General features: G+C 53.9%; 9 protein-coding genes across 9 annotated transcripts; 5 read left to right on the top strand and 4 right to left on the bottom strand.

The window, feature by feature from the left end:
- Positions 1 to 1938: 1938 nt before the first annotated feature.
- Positions 1939 to 6445, top strand: BZA05DRAFT_445395 (PGAP1-like protein-domain-containing protein; the record flags this gene model as incomplete). Its single annotated transcript, XM_051486993.1, has 7 exons — positions 1939 to 1943; positions 2441 to 2666; positions 2726 to 3247; positions 3385 to 5257; positions 5331 to 5875; positions 5936 to 6162; positions 6232 to 6445. The coding sequence occupies 7 exons, from the start codon at positions 1939 to 1941 to the stop codon at positions 6443 to 6445; spliced, it is 3612 nt and encodes a 1203-aa protein (XP_051339228.1).
- Positions 6446 to 7053: 608 nt separating this feature from the next.
- BZA05DRAFT_453659 (uncharacterized protein) lies at positions 7054 to 8039 on the bottom strand (the record flags this gene model as incomplete). The annotated part of the gene is made up of 2 exons (XM_051487500.1): positions 7054 to 7706; positions 7780 to 8039. 2 exons carry the CDS (start codon positions 8037 to 8039, stop codon positions 7118 to 7120), a joined length of 849 nt encoding a protein of 282 aa, XP_051339227.1. The 3' UTR covers positions 7054 to 7117.
- A 570-nt stretch (positions 8040 to 8609) lies between these two features.
- BZA05DRAFT_399483 (translation protein SH3-like domain-containing protein) lies at positions 8610 to 10119 on the top strand. Its single transcript, XM_051483807.1, has 4 exons — positions 8610 to 8826; positions 9091 to 9170; positions 9283 to 9596; positions 9652 to 10119. Exons 1-4 carry the CDS (start codon positions 8800 to 8802, stop codon positions 9717 to 9719), a joined length of 489 nt encoding a protein of 162 aa, XP_051339226.1. The 5' UTR covers positions 8610 to 8799; the 3' UTR covers positions 9720 to 10119.
- A 361-nt stretch (positions 10120 to 10480) lies between these two features.
- On the top strand, positions 10481 to 12530 carry BZA05DRAFT_354028 (uncharacterized protein). The gene is made up of 3 exons (XM_051481357.1): positions 10481 to 11510; positions 11575 to 12000; positions 12063 to 12530. Exons 1-3 carry the CDS (start codon positions 10598 to 10600, stop codon positions 12464 to 12466), a joined length of 1743 nt encoding a protein of 580 aa, XP_051339225.1. The 5' UTR covers positions 10481 to 10597; the 3' UTR covers positions 12467 to 12530.
- Positions 12531 to 12819: 289 nt separating this feature from the next.
- BZA05DRAFT_453649 (SNF2 family N-terminal domain-containing protein) lies at positions 12820 to 16453 on the bottom strand. The gene is made up of 7 exons (XM_051487499.1): positions 15560 to 16453; positions 15109 to 15497; positions 14913 to 14995; positions 14292 to 14857; positions 13687 to 14243; positions 13372 to 13621; positions 12820 to 13307 (listed from the first exon to the last, which is right to left on the bottom strand). Exons 1-7 carry the CDS (start codon positions 16385 to 16387, stop codon positions 13275 to 13277), a joined length of 2706 nt encoding a protein of 901 aa, XP_051339224.1. The 5' UTR covers positions 16388 to 16453; the 3' UTR covers positions 12820 to 13274.
- Positions 16454 to 18727: 2274 nt separating this feature from the next.
- On the top strand, positions 18728 to 20815 carry BZA05DRAFT_56634 (uncharacterized protein). Its single transcript, XM_051488431.1, has 4 exons — positions 18728 to 18946; positions 19034 to 19545; positions 19600 to 19951; positions 20008 to 20815. The coding sequence occupies exons 1-4, from the start codon at positions 18815 to 18817 to the stop codon at positions 20497 to 20499; spliced, it is 1488 nt and encodes a 495-aa protein (XP_051339223.1). The 5' UTR covers positions 18728 to 18814; the 3' UTR covers positions 20500 to 20815.
- Positions 20816 to 20839: 24 nt separating this feature from the next.
- BZA05DRAFT_56626 (Spc24 subunit of Ndc80-domain-containing protein) lies at positions 20840 to 21885 on the bottom strand. Its single transcript, XM_051488430.1, has 2 exons — positions 21372 to 21885; positions 20840 to 21303 (listed from the first exon to the last, which is right to left on the bottom strand). Exons 1-2 carry the CDS (start codon positions 21788 to 21790, stop codon positions 21132 to 21134), a joined length of 591 nt encoding a protein of 196 aa, XP_051339222.1. The 5' UTR covers positions 21791 to 21885; the 3' UTR covers positions 20840 to 21131.
- Positions 21886 to 22394: 509 nt separating this feature from the next.
- BZA05DRAFT_425817 (putative mitochondrial fission protein Tbfis1p) lies at positions 22395 to 23096 on the top strand (the record flags this gene model as incomplete). Its single annotated transcript, XM_051485975.1, has 3 exons — positions 22395 to 22423; positions 22578 to 22909; positions 23002 to 23096. 3 exons carry the CDS (start codon positions 22395 to 22397, stop codon positions 23094 to 23096), a joined length of 456 nt encoding a protein of 151 aa, XP_051339221.1.
- A 106-nt stretch (positions 23097 to 23202) lies between these two features.
- On the bottom strand, positions 23203 to 27062 carry BZA05DRAFT_430366 (uncharacterized protein; the record flags this gene model as incomplete). The annotated part of the gene is made up of 10 exons (XM_051486157.1): positions 26987 to 27062; positions 26736 to 26922; positions 26300 to 26678; positions 26073 to 26237; positions 25907 to 26021; positions 25774 to 25858; positions 25641 to 25720; positions 23905 to 25585; positions 23511 to 23847; positions 23203 to 23251 (listed from the first exon to the last, which is right to left on the bottom strand). The coding sequence occupies exons 1-10, from the start codon at positions 27020 to 27022 to the stop codon at positions 23203 to 23205; spliced, it is 3114 nt and encodes a 1037-aa protein (XP_051339220.1). The 5' UTR covers positions 27023 to 27062.
- Positions 27063 to 27066: the final 4 nt, after the last annotated feature.

Genomic DNA, 27066 nt, shown 5'->3' with positions numbered 1-27066 from the left:
GTAGTAGTAGTACCGTAGCAGATGGTGTTCGCGAATATTTTTCCGGGTGCACGTGGAGTCGTGGGTGGACGTGGTCGGGGGGGGGCGTCGGTCGGGGGGTCGGTCGGTCGGGGGGTCGGTCGGTCGGTCTTCTCCTGCAGGGGCAGGAAAGTCAAGACGGTTCAGGGCTTCGCTTCCGAAGTTGCGTTAGTTTGCTGGGGGCTTCTTTTTTATTTCGTTTTTCTGTTTTTTTTCTGGACAGGGATGGGGGGGGGGGGGGGGGTGGGCGTTTGGAGTAGCGCCGCGAGTGAGTGAGTGATAGACGGTGGTGCATCGAGAGAACAGAGAGAGATGAGGATGGGGCGTTCGAGAATTGAGAGTTTGGAAGGAATAGTTGAGAAAGCACTCTACTGCGAAACGCAGCTGTCCATCAGACGTGTTCAGCCATGCCTTCCACGTCCTCCGTGTGCTGTGTATGCCCTGAGAGTACCGTATGTACGTGGTCCACTTTGTCACTGCGTGTTCACTTACGTACCACCGGACGCGTGTAATGAACGGACGGTCCGTGGCACATGATGCGACGACCAACGGCGGCGGGAAGTGTTTTCTCGAACATATGACATATGTAACGGAGAGCTGACAGGTTGAAGCTTAACAACGCGGCTCGAGTGGTAGGTGCCTCGTAGGTAAGCGGACGTACGGTAGTAAGCGTGCGCAAATAATCGTGATGATGCGGTAGGTAGCCGAGTACGATACATGTAAATGTGGTACATACGTGCGCAGTGATTCAGTTACCGGTACACTGTAACCAGAGCCTCAAGGCCGACAGAAGTCACAACGGTTCCAACTTCTCGCTCCATAGCTGTCTCCTTGCCTTTCTCGATATTCGCCATGTGCATCATCGGTGGTTGCTCGAGATCGTCAACCACCACCACATGACGGCATGCGATGATGAAAGCGGCGTCGGGGAGGACGTCGATACTCTACATAGCCGCCTGTAATCGGGTTCTGCGTTGGATGAGACATCTGCACCTGTGAATTGCCTTCGTTCAGTAAACTGGTACCTACACCTCTTGAAGTGTCGTTCGGTGGTAATGTGAGGCACTGAGGCCACAGAGTACCGGTATTCCAAGGTGTTTCCGCTCTGGCAGTCGTATGTACTTGCTCTTGGACCTGCAAGTACTCAAATAGAGTACCTAGGCCCCAATTAACGAGTTGTTGGAGGTGGGGTCCAATGGAGGAGGAGGAGGAGTTGAAACTTGGGCATGTACCCAGGTCAGGAACTGAAGTCACCAATGAGGTGAATGGTCGTCGCATGCAAATCCGAATGGTCGTCTCGAGTGACTGAGGTATGTAGGATTGGGTCTCGTCACGACCACTCTCGCATAGGAATGCTAGGTACGAACCGTGACAAGGTCTACCGGTATGGTCGGGCCGAAGACGAAGGACGGACAGACAGAAGAAGGCCAACAACAAGTTCCGGATAATCCAACCATGCAAACGGTATCGGGGTTCGCCAAACATCTATCTACTCTATCCTATACCCATTTAACAGACGATCAGTGCAGTGTAGTGCCATGGTACAAGCTTTTTACACTCAGACAACCTCTGTCATGACTTCAGCAACAATTAGCTGAGCATGTCCCTATGCGCGCGACCGACGATACAGCTTGTCCTGATGGAGGTATTAATCTCCTAGATATTGCAGTGAAGAGGTTACCGCCGTCGTGTTGCAGGGCTAGAGTAACCACCTAAGTACCGCAGTCATGCTTGCCGATACGGGATTAACGCTGCACTTGCTGAATTTTACGATTCTAGCTATGGCATCTAGCTATCAATCGGGGGCTATCCCGTTGGCAGTTGACTCGCGCGGGTAGAATAGAGTAGGTACAGAGCACCACGAGCACCACGAGCACCAGACAAGGCAGATATGTAGAAGAGAGCAAGTTCCGACACTGCATGATGTATGTCTGTCTGCATAGTGGAATACAAGGCTTCTCTTCTCGGGGATGATAGATAACGGCCCACTCCCGTTGCGACCAGAAGAGCGAGCGCATCATCTCTCTGAACGAGACTCGACTGGACTGAACGAACGCGCCGTGTCGCTGAAGAAGGGCGTTCTCGAGACTACATCCCGACCCCCTCGTTTGGTTCGCTCGCTCGCTCGGCAACTCCCCCCCCCATACCCCCATACCCATACCCATACCAAATACCAATACCAAAAAAAACCCAACCCACCACCCACCCAACCACCCAGCGCGAATCGCTTCCCCGTCGTCGTCTTGTCGTCTTGTCGTCTTGTCGTCTTGTCGTCTGCCTTGTCTCCGCCCGCCCGCTTGCTGCTGCTTGCTGCTTGCTGCTGCTGCCGCCTTCTCGATCTCTCGTCAACGCCCCCCCCGCATCCATAACGCCCGATTCGCAATCCCGACTTGGCTTTCGAAACTATAAACCTCCGTTTTAGATGCGGAGTCGACGCTCATCCCGCGATTCCTCGACTACCCGGGAAGTCTGCGACGATTCAGAGCAGCGACAACATCAACAACCTCAACATCAACATCAACATCAACACCAACAACAACACCAACAACACCAACAACACCAACAACACCAACAACACCAACAACAGCAGCAGCAGCAGCAGCAGCAGCAGCAACAACACCAAGCACCCGTCGGTCCCGCGGACGAATGTCGCTTCGCTACTGCCCAGCAGTTTCATAATACGACAGCGACAACGACGAAGCCCAAGACAAAGACAAAGGCGACGGATGGGACCGTGAAGAAGAAAAAGGGTTCTCCGGCTCCGATTTCTCCAGACAGCGGTAGCGGTGCGTGGAATCCTGCGGCAACAGGGGAGCAGGAATCGGAGGAGTCGGAGGAGGGGGAGGAGGGGGCTACAGATATCCCGGTGCCACTGGGCTCGGACACACCGACAACCACGACAACCATAACCACATCCAAAGCACAATCACAGGGGTCGCGGCTGAGCAAGGAACAGATGGAGGACACGAGGAATTACAGGCGATCACGTTCACGGTCCAATTGGGCTTGCTCGCTAGGAACACTGGCTGTGACACTGCTCTCGGCGTTCGTGCTGTGGTCCATCGTTCAGTCTTATCGGGAGCGACAATGCGATGCTAAGGGCTGTCGAATGTCGCGGATGTCGCCAGTCTACCTGAAGGCCAAGGACTTCGACACCGAACACACGCGTTTTGCGAGCAAATACAGTCTGTATCTCTACCGGGAACATGGCGTGGATGAGGACTATCCGGTACGTTACTCGTCCTCGCCTTTCGCTCTCGCGGCAACAAAGAGACGAATGCGCTGAGCGCGATTCCCGCGACTTCACGCCCTCCCTCTCTCGCGACTTAAAAAGAAAAAAGAAAGAAAAGGCTGACCACGAAGCAGCCTAAAGGAGTCCCCGTCTTGTTCATTCCCGGGAACGCCGGCAGCTATCGACAGGTACGGCCCATCGCCGCGGAAGCAGCTCGCCACTTCAAAAATGTCCTCTCCAAAGACGAAACGTTAGCCAAAGCCGGATCTCGGAACCTAGATTTCTTCACCGTCGATTTCAATGAGGATATCACCGCGTTTCACGGCCAGACCGTCCTCGACCAAGCGGAATATCTGAACGAGGCGGTCGCCTACATTCTCTCGCTCTACCACGACTCTCGCAAGTCGACCATGGACTCGGATCTGCCCGACCCCAGCTCGGTTATAATTTTTGGACATTCGATGGGAGGAATCGTGGCGCGCACCATGTTGATAATGCCCAACTACCGCATCAAGTCCATAAACACGATAATCACCATGTCTGCGCCCCATGCGCGCCCACCGGTATCTTTTGACAGGCAGATCGTCAAGACGTACGACGACATCAACAATTTCTGGAGCCGGTCTTTCTCCGAGAAGTGGGCCAACAACAACCCGCTGTGGCATACGACCTTGGTGTCGATTGCGGGTGGAGGCTTGGATGGTGTGGTGCCTTCGGACTATGCCAGCATCTCGTCGTTGGTCCCGGACACGCACGGATTCACGGTGTACACTTCCTCGATTCCGGATGTGTGGCTTGGAGTCGACCATCTGGCCATCCTTTGGTGCGATCAACTAATGAAAGTGGTTGCCCGCGCCATGCTCGATATTGTCGATGTTCGCAGAGCCGAGCAGACAAAGCCCCGTGCGGACCGAATGCGACTGTTGAAGAAGTGGCTACTGACGAGTCTGGAGGAGGGCACCGAGAAGTTGCTTCCCCGGGCCGTGCCGACCACTCTGTTGACCCTCGAAGACAACTCGCAGAACATCACCTCATTGGGCCAGCGCCTTGTATTGCGAAACCTGGGAGAATCCCAGAAGCCACGAGCTTACCTGATGCCGGTACCACCCGTTGGCGAACCGGGAAGCATCAAATTCAATCTCATGACGGACCAGACGCTCGAACAAGGGAGGAACGGAAAGTTGGAGGTGTTATTCTGCAGCGTATGGCCGCCAAAGTCGGGGCAAGGCGCGGCCCTGTTCTCGATGAACATGGATCTGTCGGGGGACACCCCAGGGTCGACCCGTCTGGCCTGCAGGGGTGCCACGGGCGATGTGATTCGCCTGCCCGCCTCGACGAAGGATGCGAAACACTCGTTCGACGATAGAACGCCATTCTCGTATCTCGAGTACAAGCTGGAAGAACTGGCAGAGTTCGCCGAGCAGGAGATCGACCGGTTCGAGTTTGTCGCTGTCGTCGACAAGGCTAGTCGGAAGACCGATGGGTGGGTTATCGCCGAATTCGTCAGCACGAGAGACTCCCGCGTGCAATCAAACGCCAGTCTGGCGGGACTCCTCACGGATGGTGTACACATCACTCTTCCGGCCGATCGTGCCTTGGTTACCGATATCAATATCCCCGTGATACATAGCAGCCTCTTCGCGTATAAGCTTACTGTTGGGCCACAAATCTGCAACAACGGCCAGCTCTTTACTCCGCTTGTTCGTCAATATCTCGCAGACCCTTACGAGTCCAAGTTCTTCGTCAACGTGCAAACAGCAGATATCAATCTCCACGGAACGGCACCCTTCTTACCTCCGGCGTTACGTCCAAACAGCAGGCGCGGACTGTCGCTTCAGATCTGGTCCGACCCAACGTGCAACACGCCGATCGATATATCTGTGAAGATGGATTTTCTGGGCAGTCTTGGAAGGCTCGGTATGCGGTATAGAACAGCGTTTGCGGCGTTTCCGTTGCTTATCGTGGCTCTGGTTTTCCGCAAACAGTTCCAACAATACGACAATAATGGTAATGATGATCCAAGTGTTCCTAACGTATGGGGAAACGTCAATGAATACTAACATGACTTTGTTGGTGACAGGTCGGTTCATCAGCTTCGGCGAAGGGATGGATCTTTTCGTATCGCAATCTCTGCCGTTGGTCCTCATGTCTCTCTCTCTCATGGCCGTTTCACTCTCGTTTGCGAAGTCGGAATCAACGCATGGTGTTCCATCTCCCCTCGACAAACGGTCCGAAAGTCATCCTTCAACGACCGCATCAATGCAGTTTGCCAAGAATGACATGCTCATTGGCCTGCAGGATCCATTCTTTTGGTTCCTTGCGCCGTTGTTCGGGCTGATTGCTGTTGGTGTAACGGTCTTGATCAACCATCTGACGATGATCATTGTGCATGCATCCGCGACGGTGTACTCCGTTCTGGACAGACGGCCGAGATGGGAAAGTCATGAACGACGACGCGCGAACAATGGGCCATTCTCGACGAGCAGCCCCCGGAGAAGGATCGTTGTCACTTCATTCCTACTACTTTTCGTTGCGACGATAGTCCCATATCAGTTTGCGTACATGGTTGCCTGTATCGTACAGCTCTTTACTTGCATCCGCGCTCTGAAGCACGCTAAAGAAAACGTAAGCACATCCCCCCCTCCTCCACTGAACGTGCCTGAGGAGCTGCTAATTGTCATCTAGAATTCCGGGCCTGCTTGGGATTTCTACAACTATTCTTACTCGATATTTGTCATCATGCTGTGGATTTTGCCCATCAACTTGCCAGTGCTAGCTGTCTGGAGTCACAACCTGGCTGTACACTGGCTCACACCATTCACATCTCACCACAACCTTCTCTCAATCATGCCATTCATCCTTCTAGTGGAAACTCTCACAACGGGGAACATGATACCTCGTGTTACCACCAAGTAAGAATCCCCTCATTTCCTTGGTCAACGGATAAGATCTCTTTACTGACGCGCAACCGAACCTGACAGGATGAAATACGTCACAAATTGCTTGTTCTTGGGCCTAGCAGCATATTCCGCACTGTACGGACTGACGTACGCCTACCGGTTGCATCACCTTGTAAATATCTTGGCAGCCTGGTTTGTGGCGATTCATTTCAGCAAGACGCGACCTACGCTGGCGGGATTGATGGAGATATTCCTGGAGGATCCAGAAGATGGCGAGAAGAAGCGGCACCAATAGTAGCAAAGCATGCTATGAACATGTAAAAATATTGGGAATAAAGTCGACTGCGGAGAAGGAGAAGGAGAAAGAAGTTATTGTACAGGCTCGGGCAGGCTATGGAGTATTTTCTTGACACGTTTAGATGTTCATTCGGCAGCACAGCATTGAACTGTTTTGGATGGCGTTTTTTGTATTCACTGTTTCTTCCTTTCTTTTCCTTTCTTGTTTACTTTGTCCCTTTTCCACCAGCTCCTTCTCCCTCGTGTTTTTTTTCTGTTCGGACGGTGGATATGGTTATATATCGATCGGAAGCCTGCTTGTACACTATATTTTGGTATTAATGCTTCATGTAAATAACTTTTTTTTTTTGCTTTCTTCTTTCTTTCCTTCCTTCCTTTCCTTCCTATTCTCTCTCTTTTTCCTTCTCTGTTCCCATATGTTTGGTCCTTTTCTGCCATTCCCGCCATCCACACATACTTTTGCGTCTCTTCAACAGGACAAGGGTTTGATCATTAGGATTCTATCTAGAGCAGCTCGAGCGAGGGACAGCAGCCGAGCATGAAAGATGACATATTTTTCTGCAAGGAAAGTTACATATTTAACAATGTACTCTTCGAATGTAACATCGATGCATGCTAATGTCATTGTGATGGTGAAACTGATGTGCAGCAGTGGGCAGTGGGCGATACTTCATGTTGGTATTCCCTGAACATCGTCTCCCTGAGCATCTCCCTGAACATCTCCATGAACACCTCCCTTGTCCTCAATCGTACCTTCCACCGGCTCGAAGGGCTGCCCATCCACCGTCAACACGGCCTCCATCCGAATCTCCTCCTCACCATCCTCGCCGACCTCACCAGTAGGTACAAACTTCGTGGTAGCCCTGACCCTATTTCCAATCAACTCCGCCGCCGCAGCGTTCCAGATCAACTGCTTTATATAACCCCCCTCCTCCCTAGGCTCGACGCAGCAATACGCCAGCGGCATTCTCGACAGCTGCATATGTCTCCTCATGCCGGGGGTGCAGAACCCGCTTGTGGCGAGTATCCCCAGCGGCCGCGTCGCCGTGGTCCCCAACGTCCCTTCAAGCTCCCGAAGAAACTTTGGCCCCGCCCGCGCCCGCTCCGCTTTGCATTGTACGTAGATGCGCAATGCCGGCCGTGATGGCAGCGCGGGCGGTGGTGACCACGTTCCGAGAAGGTCTACGCCCCGGTCGTCACGGCCCCCGACCCGTGTCAACAACATGCCGAGACGTGAGAGGACGCGCAGGACGGTGTATCTACGTGGACTGTAAGTCTATGGGACGGTGTGGGGGGAAGTATGGGTGGGGCGGGTGCGGGGACGAGGCGTACTCATAGATCGTCCCGACGTACACGGTCGTGTCGACGGGGAGGTCGACATCGGTGGCGTACCGCCGGAACGAGGCGAGGTCGTTGTGCAGGCTCGACGAGGGGAGTTTGCTCTTGCTCTTGCTCTTTGCGGCGTCATTTGATTGGGTGGTTGAGAAGCGGCTGGCCTGCTGCTGCCGCTGCGCGCGCTGCGCGGAAGGGACGGCGAGCCGCAGGTGGAGGAGGAAGAGGACCGATCGTGGGTGCGTGGGTGGCCGCTGCATGCTCCATGAGTGGCGGGAACTGGGAATGCAGATGCAGATGCTGATGCATCGGACGGAATTGTTGCTCACTGGGGCCCTTCTTTACGTGCTACTCTGCTCTCGTTCGTTCGCGATTGATTTTTTTTGCATCTTGTTTTTTTTCTTTTTTTTCTTCTTTCGGACCGGTGCGCGGTCTTTTCATGATGCGCGTGAATTGTGGCTAGCGGCTTGCGGCGAGTGGCGGGATGGCAAGGGCAGAGCCCTAAAGCGTCGCCAATCTGATCAGTGGCTTGAAAGGCTTTTTATTATTGCCTGCGTGCGATTGGAGGTTTGCGATGAGGCTTGGCCACACGACCTTTGAGTTCTGGCTTCTCTCTAGGACGATAACAGCAGGCGATGCAGGATGGATAAGGTGAAGAAAAAAAATGGAGAAAAGAAAAAAAGGAAATAAGAAGCTTGCTTTGCGTTGCGCTGCTCTGTGTGGTGGTGGTTGGTGGTGAGTGGGCACAAGTGGGGTAACCTGAACCGCACTAGACAAATTCTCACTCGTCCGTCCTGGCGTGCGCTTCTTCTTTCTCGCCGTTAGTAAAATTCACCCCTCCTCCACGAACACCAAGCCCCACCCCCCCCTCCACTTTCCTGTTGCTCATCCTCCTCCTCCTCCAACCCCACCACCCCTCAACGCTACCACATCCCCGACGAAATCAAACTCTCCCCCCAATTCCCACCCCTTATTCCCTTCTATCTTTTCGCTTCTTTTACACCGTACACTTCTTTCAAGATGGCCGATACCGATAACGATGAGCAGGTAAGACAATATACTTCTACTTCTACCCCGCCCCCGCCTTCGACGTTGCCGTCCCTCTCCGCTTCGCCCTCATCCACAACGGAATGAAAGAGAAAAAAAATAGACAGCCACTCTATTTTCCCACTCTCGCGCAGTCTCGGATAAGGGAAGCGTAGGGAGGGGGAAGGCTTGAGGGCGAGGAAGCGGAGCAGGACATGCAACATCTGGGTCTGCAAGGCGGAATCGGTGACATTTTTCGCTGACGGATTGTTCGACGTGATGTAGCACAACCACACCTTCGAGTCGGCCTCTGCCGGCGCGTCGGCCACTTACCCCATGCAGTGTTCCGCTCTGCGCAAGAACGGGTATGTGTCTATCTTTTTGCCTTCCGTCCGCTGTCCATACTTCGTCTTGGCTGCCTGGTTCGACTGGCTTTGAGAGAGCTATGGGATGCTAAGAAGTTTTCCTCCTACACAGACACGTCGTCATCAAGGGCCGCCCTTGCAAGATTGTCGAGATGAGCACCTCCAAGACTGGAAAGCACGGACACGCCAAGGTCCACTTGGTCGCCATCGACATCTTCACCGGAAAGAAGCTCGAGGATCTCTGCCCCTCCACCCACAACATGGACGTGCCCAACGTCACTCGCACTGAGTACCAGTTCTCGTACATCGACGACGATTTCCTCTACCTGATCAAGCCTGATGGTTCCGAGAAGAACGACGTCAAGGTCCCCGAAGGAGAGGTCGGTGACAAGATCAGGGAGTACGAGGACGCCGGAACCGACATCTGTAAGTCGCATATTCCGCCATCTTCTCGGTGACAATGGCTGATTCTGTTCGATAGTGGTTACCATCATCGCCGCCATGGGAGAGGAGGCCGCCATTTCCGTCAAGGAGGCCCCCAAGGCCTAATTGTTTTGCTGGAGTCAAGGATTAAAATTAAACCTAGTTTCTCGCTTTCTTTTTCCACATCTTCGATTCTTCCGTCTTTTTTCGTCTAGGTGCGTTTGCACGGGGCTTTTTGTGTTTTTCGTTTTTTCAACCATCCTTCTCCCTTTACCGATCGAACATTTGTGGAGTGGAGCAATTGGGGCAGCAGCGGCGGGGGAGTTTCTCTTTGATTGCAAGCACACAATTGATGTGGAGGGGTGGGGGGGAAATTGGATTACTGTCAAAACACACCCAAAAGTTTCTGGTTGCATATGATATGCTGGATATTGGTATATGACAAGATGGGGTTTATGGAAATCGCTTGGGGTTGGGGAATTGCTTCGAATCTGCAGCCTCTTCGCCAATATGCTCTTATCCATCTCTCTTTTTTTTCCTCCGGTCTCGCCCAAGCCTTGATGAATCGGGATGTGAAATCGAAAATATACCGGCTACTTATGCAGCGATGTTGAAGGTACTTCTGGTAGTTCTATGGCTGCGAGTTCCTCCTCATCCACTGCCCTAACTAGTGTCCGCCCATCGCTGCGTGTAGTCGTCAATTGGGCTATTCGGTGAGATGTGGAAACGGCTGGCTGGCGGGATGTGGATGTGGGAGTGGATGTGGATGAGGACGTAGCTACTCTAGATGCGGGGTTACTCAGGTGGGGGGTGGTGGGTGTCACGAGTCAGCAGCGTTACCGCAGATTTTCCGCACGCGTAGAGTGTCTGCCAATCCATGTCCCTCGCGTCTTCCCAGTTGTCTCGCACGCACTTCCGCCCTCCGCCCGCCGCCTCCACCTACGAGCCCACACCCACACCCACACCCACACCCAGCAGCAACCCGCCCCCGTCTCCACTCCACGATGGAATATAAGCGCCTCACGCGGTGCGGCATCGACAATTGCAAGCAAACCCTCTTCTTCCCCGAGAACGGCCGATGGTTCTGCAAGAACGGGCACATGCGAGCGGGGGAGCTCGACATGGCGGCAGACGACGAAGGGTTCGGCCAGGTGGGTGCGCGGGCGGCGCGTGCTCCCGGCGACGAGAAGAAGCGCGTGCTCAAGGTCCTGCGCGGGCGTAAGGGCTTCGAGCTCTACCTGTGCTGTCTCCAGGTGCTGCTGAGGAAGCAGGTGGGATGGTTGGTACAGAAGCTGGGGGTTCAGGATGGGGATGGGGGTGGCGATGGGAAGAGGCTGGAGGAGGTGGTCAGGGACCTGTGGGCTCTTAGGTTGAGGATTGTTGCGGATATGTTGCCTGAAAGTGTTGCGACACAGTCGTCGCAGCCCGGGAGTCAACGCGCACACTCGCGGTCGCAGTCCGTCGCCGACGACGGCGGATACTCGTCCAGCTCGAATTATCTGTACACCAGCGATAGCGATACGATCGCGAGCACGACGTATTCCTCGAGGAGGCGGCGCCAGCGCCGCGTTCCGAAGGCGACGGATCGTCCCAGGCTCATCGAGTCGCTGGCGCTGTGCTATCTCGGCCTGCTGCTGATGCGGTATACTGTCACGCTGGGGGACATCCATACGTGGGTTGAGGAGGGGGACTTGGTGTTTGTGCGGGCTATCAAGGAGGTGCCGCCAACGATGAGGGAGAAGCTTAGTGCCGAGTACTACACGGCCCTCGAGCCGATGGGGAAACTGGCGAAGGGAAGGCTGTACAAGACTGTGCACAAGATGGTTGCGCTCCTTCATGAGAAGTTCGGGATCACGTTTCCGCCCGTGAACAGGGAGCTGCTGCTGGGGCGGGTTATCAATGATCTGGGATTGCCATGTATGTTGGTCGGCCCCCTCTCCTATCCGTCCTCCTGTGCATGTCGGGTATTGATGCCGAGAAGTAGAGATATACACAGCGACCAAGCGCCTGGCGGACCTGCTCTACATCACGCTCGAATGGCCGTCCCTGCCAACAAAAGTGCAAGCCCACTACTGGCCAGAGGCAAAGTTCATGTCCCTTGTTATCGTGGCCGCGAAACTGTGCTACGGCCTGGACTCACACGTCCGCACGCCCCTCTCCGCCACCGAGCCCGCCGCCACCCAGGTGGACTGGGACGCGTGGGAGCGGTTCCTGCTTGCCGGAAACGGCGCACGGCTCGGTCCGCAGGCCTCTGGCGAGCCCGGCCGCGCTCGCCTGGCGATCGACGTGAAGGAACACGACGTCTTTGACATGCACGAGGACGAGCTGGACTGGTACCTGGACTGGTACGAGAAAACGTGGTGCGATGACGCAGAGCTGGAGGGCGGCGAGAGCAGCAGACGAGGGAGTAAGTTACCCCCCCCATTGCCCACGGCCTACGCCAATACTAAACCCCCACCCAACGCGCAGTCTCAAAAGGAATCCTGAACCTCTTCCCCACCGCGCGCTCAGCGCTCACGCCCGCGCCACACCCCACTTCCACCCCACCGTCAGTAGCAGAGCGCCTAGCTACGCTGCACGCAACCACCACGCCCATCCCCCCATCCCCCGCCCCCAACCCCGCCCCCGACCTTACTACCAACCCCGCCCCAGCCCCGGGGGAACACTACCTCTGGTCCTCAACGGACGAGGAGCAGCCGCACGCACTGCGCACGCTGACGCAGGCGGCCGCAGACCTGCTGGCGCTCGAGCGCGAGGACTTGCAGAAGGTCGTCACGCATGTGGAGAGACGGATCAGGGAGCAGGTGCTGCAGGCTAGGAGGAGGAGGAGGAGGGAGGAGGCGGCGGCGACTGGGCAGTTGGAGGTTGTGTGAGGGGGAATAATGCATTCTGGATTGAGATATGGTCTGAGGTCTCTGGAAAGCCGTTTTGAGTGTTAGTATGTACTGAGCGGATATATTCACGAGTGATACAACATGATCGTGTCGTGTCATCGTCCTACATAGGCTGGTTGCTGGCTAGCCGTCAACCGGGCTTTCCCGTCGAGTCGAGCCTGTGAAGCGCTACTTGTGTGCGCGTGTGTGGCCAGCCGGAAGGGTCCCGCTTCACCCCTCTAATTCTAGACCTCTACGCATGCCACATGGTATCTACAATGGTATGCGTTCGTCCGCTATGTACTCCACTCCACTCCCCGTGGCCGCCACTACACTTCCAAAACAATAGGGCCATTTCAAAGTAACTTCATCTGCTGACGTCTATTCATCTTCGATCAACCAACCAACCCATCATCATCCTGCACCATTGCAATGCAATCCCCGGACAAATTCGCCATTTCCACGTAAACCCATCCCTATCATCCTAACGATTTCTAGACGGCACAATCAATCAACAAACATCAAACCAATCAATCAATCAAAGAGCACATTCCACGCATGCGTCACGCCCGCTCACTTCTTCCCGACACCCCGACACCCCAACGCCTCCCGCAGTGATAGCTACCCCATGCAAAAGATACCTTCTGCAACGCCCTGAAAAAACGAACACAGCAAACAGCAAACAAGGAAAAAACGTGTGATAGAGGGCAGCCATTGTAACCGGATACAAACGCAAGACGAAACCCAGCCATATGAAGAAAAACACTGCAAAACACTGAAAATACTGCAATCAAATCAAATCGAAAATCTACTTCTTGTCGCTGAAAAGGTCCTTCAAATGCTGCAAGAAAGTCAGCTTCACATCTTCCCCCAGAGTACAAGCAAGGCCAGGCAAGGAAACAAACCTCCAGTCTCTGCTTCGCCAACTTCGCCTTCGACAGCTTTCCCTGCTCCATGGTGATATTCGCCAGATTGTTCTTCTTCTCTTGAATCTTGAGAATCTTCTCCTCGAAGCTGTTCGCCATGATGTAGCGAACGCAGATCACCGGCTTCTTCTGGCCCAAGCGGTGTATTCGGTCGATCGCCTGTGCCTCTGCTGCCGGATTCCACTGAGGTTCCATCATATAGACCCTGCAGGCTGCCGTCAAGTTTAAGCTGTGCCACCGTTAGAAACTTCTCGCAACCAGTCAGGGTGGATGGATGGATGGATGTATTCTTACCCCAAGCCACCCGCCATCAACGAAACCATGATGACTTCTACAGCCGGCGTATCACGGAACTGCGCGATAGCGGCACTTCGCTGCATACGACTCTGCGAGCCGTCGAGCCGAACATAGCTGATGCCGTTATTCTGGAACGCGAGCTCGAGGAGATCCATGTGGGAGGTCCAGCACGAAAACACAACGCTCTTGATCGGATCTTCCGGTGTTCCCTCTTCACGACTCTCGAGCAGAGCCTGGAGGAGTGCCTTGACCTTGGTGCTCGGTCCACGATACTTGAAGTCCTTCTTCTTCGTTACTTTGGAGGCGTTGGCACCGGTAAGGTGCTCATTCAGCTCGTCAGACTTTAGCTCGAAGAAACTGATCCTTCCATAAAGTGTACAGATCGGGCAGACGGCGCGCATGCCGGGCTGAAAGTTGCCCGAGATCCTGGCCGTGTAGGCCGGGATGCAGCTCTCACAAAGCATGTGGGTGCATGGAGTCAGGAACCCTATTGTAGTGGAGCCCTTCGGCTGGTCTTTTTCGTCCGATTCCTTGTCCTTGCCTTTGTCCTCGGGCTTGAAGTTGATACCCTCGTCAACGGTCAGGACAGGTTCTTTGTACACCGCTTTCTTCTCGCAGACCGAGCAGTTATCTTCATTTGTCTCTTTCATCAGGCTGAAAATCTGATATGCCTGCTTCGCCGAGAGATTCGTCGGACCTTCGTCATCAAGTTCATCAACGTCAATAGCGTCAGAAGAAGTGAGACCGGCAAGGTCGGCAACATCCTCGTCTCCGAGCAACTCACGTCCATGAGCACAGATGAGGCGAAGCCGGAGAATCATCTGTAGGATATGAACGTAATTCTTTCCTCCGATGTGTCCTTGTTTCGCAACCATATCCACACGTTTGGAAGATTGCTTCGCCGTTGCATCGTAGATCTCTTGCTCCGCCGTACTGAATTGAAGGTAAACTATCTGATCCTTCCTAGGCGGAAGGTCAATCTTGTCTTTCCGTCGCCTCAGGGTAACGCTGTCAACGAGGAGTCGCAGGGAGCGAAGGCTATTGTCCTCGGCACTCTTGAGGGGTGACGCGATGTACTGATGAAACACAGCCTTGTCATCGAACGGCTTGAGCTGAAGAAACTTCATTAAAGCTGCGAGATCATCGAGGCGGTTTTGTACCGGAGTACCTGTTCGAAACCACTCAGAGGGCCGTCAAAGCCAATCATATGGGATACCACTCACCAGTTACCGCCCAACGTCTCTGAGCATGCAACGCTATCACCGCTTTCGACTGAAGAGTGTTCTGTTCTCGGATCATATGGGCCCTATTAATGATTGTCAGTTCAAAAAAACCGACACTGAGCCCGTCATGTATAAATTGTACTTACTCTGATGGCAATGTTAGCATCTTGTAGCGCCACAGAAGCGAAATGGAAACCTACCATCAAGAACTATGCGGAAGAAGTTTATCTGCTGCACCGGGCTGACATAGTCGCGATCTTTGATGTGCTTGGACCATTCGCTCGCGATCACCTGGTAGGTTGTGATTACGAGATCGTATCCAGCGATAACCTTGGGGTCACATTCGCGCTTGTTACCATGGTAGAGATGGCACTTCAAGGCCCCATCTTGTACGTGAGCCTGAATCTGTTCTTCCCAATTGCTAATCGTGCTCAGCGGGCTGATCAACAGGGTTGTCTTTGCATTCATGCTAGGTGGTAATGGCTCTTTGTTGTCCTTGACAGTGTACTGACGAGGCTTTGGGCCTTTCGCGAATTCCTCAGAAAGTTCCAGGGTCGAGACTATGAGCGACAGGATCTGTAGGGTCTTTTATGATGTTAGCTATGGCATGAATTACCTGTCGCTGCCTAGGAAGTGAGATGTCCAACCTTTCCCAGCCCCATCATATCCGCCAATATACCGCCAAGTACATCTGGTGGCCGTCTCTTGACGGTTTGGCCGGTGATCACATGGTAAAACCACGTTTGCCCGCCCTTCTCCTTCTTGCGCCACACTGGCGTGTTGTTTGCATCATTGTCATCGTAGTTTCTCTCCTGCTCTTTCATTGTAAGAAAGTAGAGACCCTGCTTCTGGTGTTTCAGGAGTGGCGTCTTGATCCGAGGATCCGCGTCCATCTCCGGTAGATTTTCGGCTTGATCCAACCCTTCGAACACCTTGTTGACATCGGCTCGTATCTCGTCTGCCGTGCGAGTAATAACGGCAAAGCCACTCGGACGGGATGCTGACGAAGTAGCCCTAGTCGTGGTTGTCACATACGGGTCCATGTAAGGAGCACTAGTATTGCAATAGCTCTTGTAAGGCTTCTGAATGACTGTGCCCTGCTGTGTGGCGATATGTACCACCTTTCTAGCCTCCGTCACCGGCCCGTAGACATTGAAAAAGAAGCGGTATTGGTTGGAAACAACAGTGTTGGTAGGGGGCTGCTGCCTGGGAAGAGCATACATGTAAGGCTCCACCACAAACGTGCGGAAATCAATCAATGGCACAATTACTCGTGCAGTATTCAACTCCACGTAGCCAAATTGCGAATCATGGCAGTCGTACGTATCCACAACGAGCGACAGTGGATTTGGCGCGCGAACTATCTTGATGAACATCGGGAGATGTTCGCGGCCGACTGGGAAGACGGGCACTCGGTTGGCATTGATCTTGCCTACGATTATTCCGTAACAGACGTAGCTCTTTGGAATCTCCATTGGTTGAACTTTGGGAATTTCGGTGACGGCAACGTCATCATCGGCATCCTCCGTCAGGTCGATGACATCCGGCTCCGGTTTGACGGCGGACGAGAGAAAACTCTTGATAGGTTCGAGTAGGCGTGCGTTCTCCTGCTCATCTAGTGGTCGGGGATGAGTATGATGCTGTGCGTTGTGTTGAATCTGCTGGTGCTGGTGATCCTGCTGTCCTCCGTTCGGTTGTGGCAGCGGGTCCGGTTGGAGTTCGGACTGCTGCAGACTCCCGTTCGAGTCACCCTCCGATGCTCCCGGCATTCCCGGCGAACGCAGCAATCCACCTCCCACGCTCAACGCAGTATTTCCAGGAGGCTTGTGAAAGTATCCATCAGCCCCATCAGCCCCATCAGCCCCATCAGCCCCACCAGCCCCACCAACACCACCACCACCACCAACACCTGTAGCATGTTCTCCGAGTGGAAACATTTTCGGCACCTCCTGTCGCTGCTGCTGCGTGGCTGCAGTAGTGATGGAAGCATCGTTCGGCTTTGCTGCTGCTGGGGAGCTATCGACGAAGGGAGGGTTCGACGGAGTAGAAGGAGTGTCGAGCTTTAGCCTCTTACTACCGCTCGTAAGTGAAGTCTCCGCATTTTGATCTTGGAACATCCTGACAGCCGATAAGAAGCGATGGTGTTAGCAGTCATTTTTCATGAGAAGGCTGAGAGCTAGACGTTGGTACAGAACGACGGAGCGGCTGAAGATGTCCAAGCATCAAATCATCAAAGGATTTCGGAGGTGGCCGATGTAGCGAGCCCCGATAGCTCCAGACCTAGTACGGGCCGGTTTAGGTAGGTAGGTACCTTGCCAAATAGAGCTGGGGCCAAGATACTACGAAACGCTATGAGATTCGGGAGCAATAGGCAGCGTTACTTACGAAGACTGAGTTTGCGAGGAGAGGAGCCAGCGTGTAGCTTGGGGAGAGTCGACAGCAAGGGATTTGGAGATGTGTGGGAAAGGAGGAGAGCAGAGAAGCTATTGTCGCTAAGATGAGGGCAGTGAATTTTGAAGGCGGCTCTCGCGGCTCCTCAAGAGATGGTGTGCAGGGGTGTCGGAGACACCTCGAAAAAGGAAAAATGGCTTTCTATGGTCTTGTACGACTTGCTCTCCACGTGAAGACGCGAGACGCATCTTGGAGGAGCAAGCTTGGTTTATTTTCGCGACATGGTGTGGTTTGGTGTGGTGTTCGAGTCGTGCACCCAGAACTGCCTTCCTTTGTCCGACCGGGTCCAAACAGTGGAGACTCGAGTCTCCCACACTTTCTCGACTAAGCACTTAGGTAAGCAGGACTCCGCGAAAGTCGAGTCATGGAATGTCACATGGCTCTCTGTCACTAACTGGAGTAGAATAAATTACGGCTTCGAGTCGCGGCATCATGTTTATTTCGCATACAGCGTCTCCAGGTAGACTGTGGCGACTGCCGGGCCTTCTACACTACCAGCCTATCATGATGCGGGCAATGAATGCCGAGGAAACGTGCGTTCAGCTAGGCGCACAAAGCGGCGACAATCAACGAGGGTCCAAATGTATGTATGGCCTCCAGATGTTCTCCGGTCGTAAGGCTGGCTTTACTCCTTTGTTTTGTAACTATCGCCTTCGAATCTCATCCGATCTAACGAACCGTCAGTCCTCTGCGGGGACTTTGAATTCTCGTATGTATCATACATAAGTAAATTGGCCAGAGTGCTTGGTGCGTCTCGTCCCGTGATTCCCGTCTTCTGCAGCTGCTCTCCCTTCAACCTTGTCGCCGAAATCCGACGAAGTGTAGTTAAATTTACCTAGGCAGATATTCCTTAGTAATCGAGGCAGCTCAGCCCCTAATCAGGACTAGCTGAGTGGCATGACATGAATCAAGTTGTCTTGGCATACGTCTTACCACCAGCTTCGCTAGGGCTTCTGGACCGCGGGATAACCGGTGATCGGGACCCGCAAATAATCGAGTTCCGTCCCTTGAAGTTGCTGTGGTGCTCATCACGCTCATCACACCTTCCCTCCTTCTCCCCTTCTTCTCCTTGCTCGCTACTCCTCCCACCCTTGCCACTTCTAGTACCAGTTATCACTCCACCACTTCTCAGTTACAGCTTGGGTTCTTAAACATCGCTGCCCCGCCAACACCTCGCGCGTCGTACCAGCAACGATCATATCCACCTGTATCGTCAGCAATCGCTAATCCCAGTCACGGTTCCGACTTCTTCGACATCCAGAAGCCCCGCATATAAGTACCATTCGTCCGCAACAGTTACTATCTTCTTCGACCCCCGAGATCACTTGGAAGGTCAGCTGTTTCTCCGAACTGAGCGCCCGGCTGGTATTATTTTACCTTGTGGCTGAACTGCGATTTCTGGCGAGCAGTTGTCCCACCACCACAACACTACCCCGAGTATTACTACCACCATGGCCACAGCGGCGACCGCACGCGCACAGCGAGACCAGGTTTACTGTCACGAATGCCATATGGATTGGTTCCGTGACGAGCACGGTTTAGTGTGTCCAAACGAAATTTGCCGTAGTGACTTCGTCGAAATCGTTAGTTATCTCTCTTCGCTCGCAAGACTAAATGTGGTCATGTGGGGTGACCTCGTTGATTTATGTATTCTGACGGGCGGATGTTAGATCGAGAACGGCAATGACCCGCGGGGTATTCCAGATTTAGAATTCGACGAGTCCGAGCCCGACGACGAACATGATCACAGCCATGGCATTCCCCACTTAGCGCATCACCAGCACCAACACCAGCACCAACATAGCCACGCGATGTCTGGCTTTGGTCCTTTCGTACCATTCGGAGCCCCAATCGGGGGAGCTTCTGGGACCACCCAAACGGTTGTCCGTGCCGACGGGCCGAACTTTAGCTATGTCACTAGGACGATTGTCCGCCCCGCTCGCGGTGGCCCGGCTCGTGGGCGTGGTCCGGAGGAAGAGGTAATTGCGGATCTGTTCTCCACGATGCTTCGAAACATCGTGAGAGACCACTACAATAGACCGGAAGGATCCAACCGTGACGAGGATTATCCAATGGAAGGAAATGTTCCCCCTCTCCCTCATGGAGAGGAACCGAGGTTAAACCCAAGAGACGCGGCTGTACCCCAAGCTGGTGACGCCGTGCCGGTTCCCGATATTCAAACGTAAGAAACTCTGTCCCCTGCTTCCATTTGCCCCGATAGCTTACAATCGTACAGCTTTCTTAACTCGTTGTTTGGACCTACCGGCGGCGACGGTTTATCACCATTCGTGGCCCGGTTTTTTAACGGCGGACACGGTGCTGGTGGAGACTATGTCTATTCACAGTCTGAGCTGGATAGGATAATATCCCAGCTTATGGAACAGCACCAGGGCAATGCCCCTCCACCGGCAGAGAAAGAGGATATCGAAGGTCTTCCTCGGCTCAAGGTTACCCAAGCCATGGTAGACGATAACGTCGACTGTGCCGTGTGCAAGGACGACCTGGTCTTGGACGAGGAAGTGACGGTGCTGCCTTGCAAGCACTCATATCACTTTGAGTGTGTTTCAAAGTGGTTGGTGGAGCACGACGTGAGTCCCTATTGTTCCCCGCCGTCCACTGAAGGGCGTACACTAACCCCAGTTAGACTTGTCCCATATGTCGCCATCCTATCACTCCGCCGGAGAAGCGTCAGCAGCAGGAGAACAGCCAGCGACAACCTTCATCGCCCGGCGGCGGCAGCGGCGGAAGCGGTAGCGGTGGTGCTAGTGGCGGAGGATTCGGCGGCCCTGGTGGTGGAGGATTCGGCGGCCCAATTCCTGGCGGCTTTCCATTCATGGGCGGCTTGTTCGGCGCGGGGCTTCCACAGACTCGGCCCCGGGGTTCAAGACGGCCGTCATCACCAGGTCCAGGAGGTCAGAATCAGGATACGCCGACCCGATCAGCCCGATCTCAATCTCCTCCATCTAGGGGCCAGTCCAGTGGATTCCCGGGCAGCTTCCCCGCTGATTACGACGAAGAGAACCAGCATCAGAGCCCACAACATCAGAACCAGCAGAATCAGAACAGTGACGGCGGTAATGGAAATGGCAACCGCACCAGTTCGTTCGCTAACCTATTCAGGCGGAGGAATAGCTAAATATTGTATTGCATCCGAGAGAGTGTGGGTCCTAGAGGGGAATTTCTGATGACCTTAGGATAACATGATGCTTGTTTCTGCCCTTTGTCTTCTCTTCTTACCACACCATGAATGGATCCGATCCTTGAGTTGATCGCTTTCGGTGGGGTTTTTCTTTCGTTTTCCTTGGGTTTTCGGACTTTGTCCAAGGGGGCTTGCGGGCGCTGTTGCTATTCTTATTTCGTGGTTCCGTTATTTGCGGTGTTTCGGTTGTATCGCGGTGGTCCAGTACTTTAGGGCTGTAATTGGTAGCACTTGAGCGAGGGAGGAGAGGAGGTGGTCACTGGTGGGGTGTGGAATTGCATCAGTATGGGAGGGACGAACGAAAGTCGGAGTGGTTGTGTATGTCAATCATCTAAGTAGCGCATAGATGCGTAGATGCATAGAGAGAGCATATCACAGTCAAGTACCTAGAATACTCTTGGGACAGGACCGGTCCACGGATATTGAAAAGGGCTCAAAGACATAGACACCATGATCATTGGAGGCATTGGTATCATTGCGCGTAATTGCAAGAGTCATCCGACAAACACCGAGGCAGAAAACGGAAAAACAGAAACGCCCCTGAAGCAGACAAACCGCCCTTCCTTCCCTCAAAGCATATCCCAGAAATAGTTGACATAAAAGTGCGGCGTAAACTTCTTCTCCTCGAGCTTGACAACAATTAGCTCTCCACGGTTATCGCGTATCGCCGCCTTGCTGTATCCGCCCGCCCCGTCCTCGGTAAGCTCTATCCCCAAACTCCGGAAGACTCTTAGTTTCAACCTATCCGTACAGTCAGCGCGCAATTTCCATTTGACATGCGTAGGGAGGGAGGGAGGGGGGGGACAAACGTGATCCCCTCATCGGCGCCCTCCACGACTGCCCTCTCGACGGGATCATCCGCATCGAGGGCCTCGAGCTCCTCCCTCAGCCTCGCGAGCTGACCCTCGAGGGTATGAGCGTTCGACTCGAGCTCATTCAGTCCTTTCGCGAGCGCAAATTTCTTGCGGTCCAGCATCGCCACCTGTTCTGGGAACCGCTGCTCCTCGTGCGTCTTGGTCGCCTCTTCGGCGGCCTGTCGTCGCGACTGCAGGTTCCGCGAGAGAGTCCGTAGGTTGCGCTGTTGGTCGTCTTTCGCCTTTTGCCGGCTGGCCCGCAGCGTGTGCAGGTGCGAGGATATGCGTGAGAGGTGCGAGATGTCCCCGTCTATGCCGAAGTTTTCTTGTAGGCTCGAGAGCAGCTTGTGTGGGTCTTCTTCGAGGAGGACCATCGTTGCGGTGGCGGGGGTGGTGGCGGTGGTTGTGGTGGTGGATGGACTCGAGTCGGCCGGGAGTGGTGGTTATGCGCTTGAGGTGGAGTGGATGTGTATGTTGTGAAGTTGCGATGGTTGTGTGTTCCGCTGGCGATGAAGGGTGGGATGCGGTTGTCACAGCAACGCTCTGTCCGAATGACGTCGCGCTATGTACTATGGAGTACCCGCATCACATGCCGCAATCACGAGACCTGATACGACCTTCCTCCTGCTTCACCGGCGACGACGCGTCAAAGTTCCAAGTGATCAGGATACTTGACATAGAAAGCCACTCATAGCCATAGGCTAGCGTAGAAAGTGGCGAGAATTCCTGTCCATTCTGTGCCACACCTTGTGTTGTGTCGCCGCGCCACCCTCTTCCAAGTCTAGAGCCAATCAACCATACATATGCTCCCTGCAACCGACGACGTAGCCACTCAACTTACATTTCACCAACATCCCATCCGCATCACCGACGACACGGCCAAACCCAACATTTTTTGTTACAAACTGAACTGCAAGACTCGACACCCACAACACAGCACCAACCACCGCGATCGCAAACTCGAACCCGAACTTCAACATGACCGCATCAGACAACCTGCCATGTGAGTGGACTCCCCCGCTCCCCTCGCACTAGCCCCGGCCAGCCCAGCTAACGCCCGTCACTTAGACGCCGTGGACGCCGAGAGGTATGTACCTTCGCACACCGTCCCCTTGCCTACGCCCGCATCCTCTCCGCACCAGCACTGACGTATTCCCGCAGCCCACTGAAGGAGTCTGAGCTCTCCGTTCTCCGCAAGCAATACGAGTCGGAGGGCAGCTTCGTGGGGGTGCAGACGAAATTTAACTACGCGTGGGGGCTGATCAAGTCGAACCGCCGGGAGGAGCAGCAGCTAGGTGTGCGGCTGCTGACCGAGATATTCCGCGAGCACGGCGAGCGCCGCCGCGAGTGTCTCTACTATCTCGCACTCGGACATTACCGCCTAGGCAACTATGCGGAGGCTAGGAGGTATAATGAGGCCCTCCTGCTCAATGAGCCGGGAAACAGTCAGGCCCTGAGTCTGCGCGGGCTGGTCGATGATAAGGTCGCTAGAGGTATGTGATCCTATGCGGGCGGGTGGGGGTGGGCAGGCGGTGGGCTGGAGGGAGGTGGGTGTGCGGAGAGAACGGAGGCTGACGATACACAGAGGGCCTGCTCGGTGTGGCAATCGTTAGTGGCGTTGCCCTCGCCGCGGGATTGGTCGGTAGTGCGCTCTGGAAGGGGCTATCAAGGAAACGGTAGCGGCGTGTGTACGCGGCACGAGTGGATGACACAATGATCGGTTGGGTTGGGTTGGGTTGGAAGGGGTTTGGGATTCTTGTACTTTGATATGCGTTCTTCATTCACTTCACTTTTTTCTTTCTTCTTTTGCTTGCAGAGGTAGCACGTATATATAACTTGCTTTGCTTGATGGGCGGCTTATCTCTCGGTGGGGTTTTTTTCTTCTTCTTGTCCTGTCTTGCGAGATGTACGTACTGCGTGTGCGCAGAACGGTTTCTTATATCTGTACCATACCGGGTGTCCGATGTCTATTCGCGATGTCTATCTATGGTTATATATAGTCTAATGACGAGGGGTATACTGCCTCTATTACACGTATCCAAAACTCCAAAAGTCTACTTATCCTCCGCATCCTCCGTATCCTCCGCATCTTACCGAGCTGCAAACTGCTCAACCAGTTCCTCCCACCCCTCACCGTCCCACTGCAATCCCCCGCCGCCCCTGAGTTCATCCCTCTCATCCCACCTATCCACGCCCTCCAGCTCCGCCAGATGCCGCATCGTCGGTCTCCCATGTGGACAATTCCACGGCTTGTCGAGCTCCCCCATATGCCGCACGATCTTTTCCATCGCCTTGACCGGCAGTGCTCGGCCGACCATGACGCTTTTCCGGCAGGCACGCATGGCGAACATGGAGCGGACTTTGGAGCAGCGCAGGTGTGCGGTCCCCGAGCCGCGGTGTTGGTGGATTAGGTGGATTAGTTCTTCCAGGTCTGGAGTGTAATAATGTCAGTGGGAGAAGGGTGAAAGGGGGACGGGGTGGGACACACCTTCAACACCAAACATGGTTTCCTTACTCATGGGCAGACTGATGAGTCTGCACTTTCTACCTGTGGGCATCTCGGGATCCACCTTGACAACGAAGCCATTCGTCTTGAGAACATCTAGATTGTCCTGAACCGCGATTTCATCCATCGCCATTAGCTCCAGTTCGCGGGGAACGACGAGCGGTTGGTTTTGCACGACGGTGGTAGCTTGGAGAGTTTCGAAATTGTATTTCTCGTCGGAAGCGTGCTGGTCGATGATGAAGAGCTCGTTGCCGCGTGAAGCAAGGATGAAGCCTTTGTTGAATTGGCCAAGGATCCGCATATTCAGAAAGTCGGACTTGGTGACGGTGAGGGTGAGGCGCTGCTCAGCGGTTGAGTCTTCTTCCACATCGAGTCCAGCTACTTGTCCGGTAGATCCAGGAGCCACGGGAGGAGGAGGAGTGGGGGCAGGAGTACGGAGACGCTTCGCGGATTCCCGGATTTGGTCCATAGACGTCTGCTGGAACTTCACCAGGCCGAGAGTAGAAACTCGACGACAGTGATTGAAAGTGTTGAAATTCCGCTCAAGGAGTTGAGTGACCGGCAACCTGGTTTCGCGGGCTTCTGCTTCTTTCAGAAGGCGAGCAGCGCGAGCGGCAGCGCGAAGGGAGGCTGCTTTTTCGGGGATATACTCGTCGTCGTCATCGTCTTCCTTTTCGATTTCGGGTGGGACAGACATTTCCGGTTCCTTCCTCTGCTCTTCTGAAGAGTCACCTTGTTCATCTTGATCGAGAATATGGTTGGGTAGGAACAATGGTGGAGAAGCTGGTGCAGAACCTGTGAAGACTTGCGTTGGAGAAGGTGCTGCGCTTTGAAATACCTGAGGTGTCGTACTTGTGCCTCCATCGGGCGATGCCTGTTCCTCTTCTTCATGTTGCTCATCATCCTCGATCTCATCCTCCTGAGAGGCCTCGCTGAGGATACTCTCAAACTGTCGTGCCTTAAACGATTTCTTTACCGAAATATCGTCCTCCGCGTAGGTTGCTGTCACTTGCGTCCCCGGCGCCAAAAACTTGCTCAAGGCGCTGCCAAATCCACCCAGCGCAGGCACAGGGCCATCCCGCTGCATTTCGATCCTCCGCTTCTTCCGTGGGGTTTCTCCGGTGGTCACGGGAGATCTATCACCGATGGTGATTGTAGCGGGAGTTTCCATTCTTCGAGAGGATTTTAACGGTGGGGGCCGAGCACTTGGTGGGATCTGCGAGGATGGAATTTCTTCTTCGCCATTTGGGAGTTCTTCGTATGTTGGGAGAGGCGTGTCTTCGTCTTCCTCGAAATCGCTGGCATGCGGAGTAGGGCGTTTGAAAGGCAGCCGTGCATTACCAAACTTCGAGATACCACGCGAAAGGTCGTATTTTGGCGCTCCTTTGCTACGATCTGGGACAGTCGACTCCAATATATCCTCACGCTCATCAGATTGCGGTGATGGGGGACCTGTTGACACATATCGTCCATCCTTCCCTCTTGGCAAGGATGAGACAATTGCATTTCCCTCTTTTAGCCACTGTCCGCGGTACGGTATCATAGGTGATCCGGCGGCGGTGGAGGAGAATAAGCTTGTCTGTTTGTAAGCTGGCATGCTACCTCCCAGTTGACTGACCGGGACGGTTTGCTCATGCTTTTCAAACAGTTCCGTCAGAGAAATCTGATGCCCCGGTTAGTAATGGTTCAAGGAGGGAATATGGATGACCCGGACGAACCTTGATGTTCTCCAAAAGATCGGCTTGGTCGTGAAGCAAGATCGTCCGTTTGTCGGGGGATACATTCACATCGTATGCGTCTATCTACTTGTTAGTCAGGCCCTCGGTGCGTGCAGGATGGTGGTTAACGTACTTGTGTCCAAGATGATATCTGCAAAGATGAAAGGCGACTGGGTGACATTGAAGGCTCTGTATACTTCGTTAAAAGCTTTGGTGATCTTCTATAGGTTAGTTGAATGTTGGCATTCCGGAAGCGACATGGTTACCTGGGGTAGAACACAAGGCCTTCCATTTACGAAGAACATTTGTCTGTCAGGGGCATTCCTGCCTTCGCCCACAACTGGTCGAGAGATGTGCCCAACTATCTTCACTCCACGGCTCCTGTATACCTGTTAGAAAACAGGGGGTGCTACATGTTACTGAAATGCTTACTCTTGGACCGTGTCCCTGGGTGCGATCGGGGGTGGCTTTGTAGGCTGCATTTCGAACTCCAGATCGAGCGGCACGAGTGCGGCCAGTGTTTTCGAGCCAAAGACATTAGAGATGTTCTCTCTAGTCGTAGGATTTCCCTTCGTAGCGAAAGCGGGCGTCCTCTTTCTTCACGATGTTAGCACATTGGACCAGTAGAGAACACATATATGAGAAAGAGCAAGGCGAACCCCTTCAGCTGCTGATTGAACACTGAAAACTTCACTCCGACACGAATGCTCGCATACGCCTGTAGAAGACCCAGGACCTTCGCAAAATCTCTCCTGATGTTCCTTTCCAGCTCCTTTCGGCGCACGGGAAGATTCTTGAACAGATTTGCAACACATACTGTAGTCCCCTTCGACGCCGCAACCATGTGTGTTGATTTCAGCTTGCCCGAGTTCTCGAACTCCAGCTTTGTCCCCTTCGGTGCCTCCTCGGCCAGCGCCGTGATGATGTGGAAATCGGATAGTGCACATAGCGACGAGAGCGCTTCGCCGCGGAAACCGAAAGTCGTCACCGATTCGAGGTCGGCGTAGGTTCGCAGCTTCGACGTGTAATGCTTCAGAGCTGTATACAGTCAGACAACAGGTAACGATGCGCTTAGAAATGGAAATTAAAGGGTACCAATGCTCTCGTAGTTGTCAGGGGAAATTCCGTCGCCGTTGTCGATCACCTCGAGACTTTCCAAGCCGTAATTCTTGAACCGGATCTCAATCGATGTCGCGTTCGCATCCAACGCGTTTTCCACTAGCTCTTTGACCGCAGAGTTCAGGCCATCGTTTATGACCTGTCCTGATTGGAGGTGATGGACCTAGTTAGATGGAGTGATGAATTAGCATCGCAAATCGCGGTCGATTAATAATGTGGGAACAAACGGATTTGCCATCGATCTGTTGTATCAGCGTCGCCATTATTTTGATTGCTCTGGGCTACGTGTAAAGTACCTGGCAGGGTC

The sequence above is a fragment of the Tricharina praecox genome, assembly GCF_024521635.1.
Source record: "Tricharina praecox strain CBS 144465 chromosome Unknown BZA05scaffold_13, whole genome shotgun sequence".
Classification (NCBI taxonomy): Eukaryota; Fungi; Ascomycota; class Pezizomycetes; order Pezizales; family Pyronemataceae; genus Tricharina; species Tricharina praecox.
Note: the sequence above shows the minus strand (reverse complement) of the source record. Positions and strands in the feature narration are given on the sequence as shown.